This window comes from Mustela nigripes, chromosome 2, assembly GCF_022355385.1.
Source record: "Mustela nigripes isolate SB6536 chromosome 2, MUSNIG.SB6536, whole genome shotgun sequence".
Lineage (NCBI taxonomy): Eukaryota > Metazoa > Chordata > Mammalia > Carnivora > Mustelidae > Mustela > Mustela nigripes.
The window spans coordinates 11224511-11230864 of NC_081558.1; the positions used below are offsets into that span (position 1 = coordinate 11224511).

A 6354-nucleotide genomic window follows, 5' to 3' on the forward strand; every position below is an offset into this window, starting at 1 on the left:
GTTGGATGAGCCTAGTGGTGAGTATTATGGAGGGCACATATTGCATGGAGCACTGTGTGTTGTGCATAAAGAATGAATTCTGGAGCACTGAAAAGATATTAAGGAAAAAAAAATGAAGTATAGTGGTCTCAGAATTTTCTCTGTTATACACTTGCAATAGCTGTGGTGTCCCATAAAAGAAAAAATAGTCACTATGATGTTTTATTTGTGAAGGAATTTTTTTTTATTTTTTTCTGTATTCATTGTTTATGCATCACACCCAGTGCTACATGCAAAAGAAATTATTCTTAACACATATATGCAATCCCTTGAGTAAGACAGAATGTCCGAATATTTCATATCCAAGGTTAGGAATGACATTGAGAAAGTAGGAAAATGAAAAAGGGAAAATCTCTTGGATATCAGAGTTATCACAGATCTTAATAGAGTGAGTTACATAAATTATGCAGAGATGTAAAAAAAAAAGTATATATTACAGGAAAAAAAAATAGAAGATGTATGTTTCACTTTCACAATCTGATCAAGGGATCTCAACATTTTGCACAGGCTTTGGGCCCTGCAATCACGGGCGCTTCTTCAGCTCCAGGAAAGTTGTCCATTTTAGAGCCGCCATCTCAGAGAATCTCATCAGAGAACACTTTATGTCCTTGTTCCTCAGGCTGTAGATAAATGGGTTCAGCATGGGTGTGACCACTGTGTACATCACTGAGGCTACTGCACTAGAATGGGAGCTCTGGGTAGCTGCAGATGTAAAGTACACTCCTAAGCATGTAAAATAAAATAAGGAGACAACTGAGAGGTGAGATGCACAGGTGGAAAATGCTTTATACTTTCCCTGAGCTGATGATATTTCAGATATAGAGGAAACTATCTTAGAGTAAGAGTAAAGGATCCCAATGAAGGAACCAACAGCCAAAAACAAAGCTGCAATGTATATCACCATGTTATTGAGAAATGTGTCAGAACATGCAAGTTGGATCATCTGATTGAGTTCACAGAAAAAGTGTGGGATTTCCACCTCTGTGCAGAAGGACAGCCTCAACACCATGGAAGTGTGTAGTAAGGAATGAAAGACACTCAGTATCCAGCATACCAGAACCAGAAGTCCACAAAGACAGGGACTCATGATGACTGTGTAGTGCAGTGGGTGACAGATAGCCACAAAGCGGTCATAAGCCATCACAGTCAGGAGAAAGATATCTAATCCTGTAAAGAGCATGAAAAAATACATCTGTGTGATGCAGCCTGCATAGGTTATGACTTTGCTCTGAGTCTGGATGTTCCGCAGCATCTTTGGGATGGTGGTGGTGGTAAAGCAGATGTCTGCAAAGGACAGGTTGGCGAGGAAGAAGTACATGGGGGTGTGGAGGCGGAAGTCAGAGTTGACAGCCAGGATGAGGAGCATGTTTCCAGTCACAGTGATCAGGTACATGGAGAGGAAAAGCCCGAATATGAGGAGCTGCAGTTCTGGTTTCTCTGAAAATCCCAGAAGCTGGAACTCTGAAATTCTTGTATTGTTTCCTGGGTCCATGTGTTGCAGTTGACTACCAGAACAGGGGAAAATAACAGAGCTAATTTTCACACAAATAGTCCTTCCTCAGATTGTGGAAATGAAACAATTTATATTTGCAGTGAAGAAACTAATTGCAATATTTTGTGAATGGATTTGAGCCCCTTAAGAGCATCCCTAGTTCCTCTCTGATTAGGAATTTTCTTCATAACATCAGACATTCCCCCAAAAGTCAGGTATTTTACCATTTTAGGAAGAAAATATTTTATGCATTGGAGGACTATATAGCGCATTGACCATGCTTTGGAAACTCTAGTAATAAAGCAGAGTGTTGAAAAGAAAATGTCCCTACAATTCAATAATGGTGATAGGTTAGATGCATATATAAAGATTAAATAATAATGATGTGGGGAGAGATGATATGAACAGAACAGAAGCTGATTAAGGGAGAGAATGTGTTATATGTTATATTGAGTATTCAGTCAAGTTTAGCTAAGAAGGTGACCTTTGAACAAAGACCTATGGAAGAGAAGGTGGAAGAAGGGAGGTCTTCCTCATATGGGAAAAGGTCTTGAGGCAATGTTTCCATTAGAAAATCAAAGTTCAGAAAGAAGCCAGTGTGCTAAGGGAAATGGACAAGAAGGGAGAGTGATGAGAGGTAGTGGCAGTGAATTTCACAGAATCATGTGGCCTCACAGCTGCTTGAAGTTCAAGACACAGAGAATTCCTTGTCCCCACTATGTACCTCTTGCACTTTATAATTGTTGCAATAGGGTCCTGTCAGTTGACTATCCCTCCTTAGTATCATATGGTGATTGAGTTTTGCCTGTGTATTATAAAGTTCACATTGAAATAGAGGACCCTGTGTATCACTTCTCTGAGGACTCCTCTCACTCATTAAGATGCCCACATACACGTGCACACACATACACAGACACACACACAGTGTCACAAACATGCAACACAGCACACCATGTCCTATTGGTGTGTATTACTTCTACGTCCTTCTCACCTCTTCCCCACCTACTCTAACACACTGTTTAGGAATATCAAATTACCTTTCCCATAAAGAATGTAAAACTAGGACCCAGAAATTCCTATTTGTAGCTTCCCAGGGACAAATCATCTTGGGGCTCCATTTTGGAATGGCCACTTTCTGACCTGTGTGTAAAGAAACATTAAAAAAAAAGTGCTCAACATTTAGGACCTTTTCTGGTTCCATACACATTTTAGATTATTTGTCCTAGCTCTGTGAAAAATGCTGGTGGTATTTTGATAAGGATTGCTTTGAATGTGTAGATTGTTTTGGGTAGCATAGGCATTATAACAATATTTGTTCTTCCAATTCATGAGCATAGAATATTTTCCATGTGCCTTCCTTAATTTCTTTCAAAAGTATTCTACAATTTTTAAACTAAGATATTTTACCTCTTTGGTTAGGTTTCTTCCTAGATATCTTATAGTTTTTGATACAATTGTAAACAGTTAAGAGACACATGAAAAATGTGTGGTTACATCACTCATCACCAGGCAAATACAAATCAAAATCACAATGAGATACCACCTCAAACCAGTAAGAATGGCTTAAATTAACAATTCAGGAAACAGTTGATGGCGAGGATGTGAAGAAAGGGGAACCCTAATACATTGTTGGTGGGAATGCAAACTGGTGCAACCACTCTGGAACACAGTATGGAGGTTCTTCAACAAGTTCAAAAAAGAGTGACCTTACCATGCACTGCTTGGCATTTATCCAACAGGTACAAACATAGTGATTCAATGGGGCACATGCACCTCAGTGTTTATAGCAGCAATGTCCACAATAGGCAAAAATGGAAAGAGAATGACCATCCACAGATGAGTGGATAAAGAAGATGTGGTATATGTACACAATGTAGTATTACTCAGTCATTAGGATCAAATCTTGCCATTTGCAAGGATGTGGATGGAGCTAGCATGTATTATGCTAAGCAAAATAAATCAGAAAAAGATAAATACCATATGATTTCATTTATATGTAGAACTTAAGAAATAAAACTGAAGAACATAGGGGAAAGGAATGAAAAATAAAATAAGGTAAAAACAGAGAAGGAGGGAAACCATAAGAGGCTTGATTATATATAGGGCAGAAACTTAGGGTTGCAGGAGGGGAGTGGGTAAGGGGATGAGGTGACTGGGAGATGGTCGTTAAGGAGGGTACTGGATGGAATGAGCCCTAGGTGTTACATGCAACTGCTGAATCACTAAATTCTAACTCTGACACTAATAATGCACAATATGTTCATTAAATTAAGTTAAATCTAAATTATAAATTACAAAAATAACATCAGAAAAAAATTCTGTTTAATAGAGAGGTAGAGACTGATAGAGGAAGGGAGAAATTAGATGGACATAAAGAATAAAATGATCTAATAAGCTCAGTTGACCTGAGATACTGAAAGGAAGGAAATCTTCTTTGGTGCTCATGTCATCCCCTTCTGGTTACAACCCATTTATACCCAGCAAAAATAATGAGAGATAAATTTAATTTGTCCACAACACAAAGTAGTGACTTCTTTATGATGTGAAACACATTACAGAGTGACTGTCACAAGAGAAAAATGAGTAAAAAGAATAAACCAAAATTTCACAACATTTGGGCATTTTTATTATCAGCAGACAGCAAAAGACTTGTTTTTCCTGTGCCTATTCAAATATAAATTAGATTGCCAAGGACTTAGGAAAGAATTTGAAGACGTTTTTAACGTGGAGAGAAGCAGTATCTAAAGTTTTAGTTTCATCTCACAGAAACAGATGAAAGAGTGCTTGTGGGAGGTAAAGGTGATTCATGGTCAAATATAATAAGAATTCCTTTCAAATGATGGCATTTCTATTTTAGAAATAAAGCCAATAATAAAAAGAAAAAGAAACAATAAGGTATATGGAGATGTGAACACAAGTTGGATAAAGAGGGCAATTTGTGAGCAATAAATATGCAGAAGGACATTCATTTTTAGTCTTTGGGAAAAAAGTATGAACAAGTGATGAATATTATGGCAATATCAATTGTTCCAGCAAAACAAACAAACAAAAAGTAGAAAATCAGTATAGGGAATATATTATGACTAACTCAGAGACCTAAAACTCAAAATCTAAACACTCATACATTCTGCACAAATACATCTACACATACTTAAAAAGAAAAAAATGGCAAGTAGCCAAATTGGTGAAATAAAGAGCAATACTTTGCTTGAAAGAATGCAATTAAAAAAAAAAACAGAAATAAAACCAATCTGACTCCCACAGACAATTTTCAAGAGATAAAGTGTGTGACTAGCCAACCCAGCACATACTGTGGCTCACAGGTAATGAGGTAATTGTAAAGGAAGCTCATTAACGTACACTTTTTCACATAATCCTTGTAAAAAATTTCATTTGACTACTCGAGAAAGGAGGTCTGTGATACGTATGTTCTATGGGCAGCTCTTCATAGACATATTTGTGAGAATTCTTTCATCTGGACTTTTATTCTCAATATAGAAATGTAGTCTCATATATCCCATCTTAAACATGAAAAGACGTATCCTCACTTCACTGTATACTCACTTCACTGTATATCCTTCCACAGCTAATACTTGACTTTTCTACTCTGGTTAATTGCAAAGATCCTTGGTATCATGTTTTACTTTTATGCTTCCTATCCCTCACAGAATTGGGTTTCCCTTATTATTATTACTTGCAAACATTAAACCTTGCCTTTTGGAGTTCCATGCTCACTTCTATTTTTAACATAATAAGTATATACATGAATCAACCAGTAAATTTCTTAATCAAGCCAGCAAATAACCACAGAAAACTCTCAGATCTGGCTTGGGCTTGACTGGCCTTCAGATGACCTCAGGTAAATGCTCTTGACTTTCACTTTCTTATCTTCTCTTGCCTTGTCGCTAATAGGCAGTAAAACTCATCTTGATAGGGTCTCAGAGAAGGTCTCTACATGAAAATCAATAATACCTGCCTGGTCGATAGATGATGGAGTATGAAGCTCTGTCCCCAGACAAGAGAGCAGAAATGAATCAGTCTTCAGTGCCCCACCCAGACTTAGGACTGCACAAGAAAAGACCAGGTCTTGTCCCTTACGAAGTTGCCCATGCTGTGAGACTGCAGCAGAGGACATAATTTCAGTTACTTTGGTCTGCTCATTAAACACATTTCCCTCTGGTTCCTCCTACCTGTAGGCACATGATTTCCCTGTGGGACACTAGAGTGGACAGAAAGGAAAGTTTTCCTCTTGGATTTCTGTTCATGGGAGACCAGATGTTAAGCCAGGTGAAGTCAGTTTTTCTTACTCTTTTTCTATGACTTCTGCTTTTCAGAGATCTAAACTCTGAGTACCTTATCCCACCCCTGAGTGAACATTTTCTCCTGTTTAAGATTGAGTAAATGATCCTGAGTAGGTCCCTTTTGTCCTTTAAAGCATTGACTTGGGGTGGATGATATCCCTGACATCTCTAGCAAGTTACTTTTCCCTATTTCTGTTTTTTTTTTTTTTAACTTAATTTTTCCAGTGTTCCAAGATTCATTGTTTATGCACAACACCCAGTGCTCCATGCAATATGTGCCCTCCTTAATACCTACCACCAGGCTCATGTAACCCCCCACCCCTCCAAAACCTTCAGTTTGTTTCTCAGACTCTACAGTCCCACATGTTCACATCCCCCCCCAATTTCCCCCAAACCCCTTCTCCTCTCCTTCTCCCAATGTCCTCTGTGTTATTCCTTATTCTCTACAAGTAAGTGAAACCATATAATAATTGACTCTCTCTGCTTGACTTATTTCACTCAGCATAATTTCCTCCAGTCCCA

General features: G+C 38.0%; 1 protein-coding gene across 1 annotated transcript; it reads right to left on the minus strand.

Moving 5' to 3' along the window:
- Positions 1-562: 562 nt before the first annotated feature.
- Positions 563-1531, minus strand: LOC132010384 (olfactory receptor-like protein OLF4). The gene has a single exon (XM_059388258.1). It carries the CDS (start codon positions 1529-1531, stop codon positions 563-565), a length of 969 nt encoding a protein of 322 aa, XP_059244241.1.
- Between the last annotated feature and the right edge of the window lie 4823 nt (positions 1532-6354).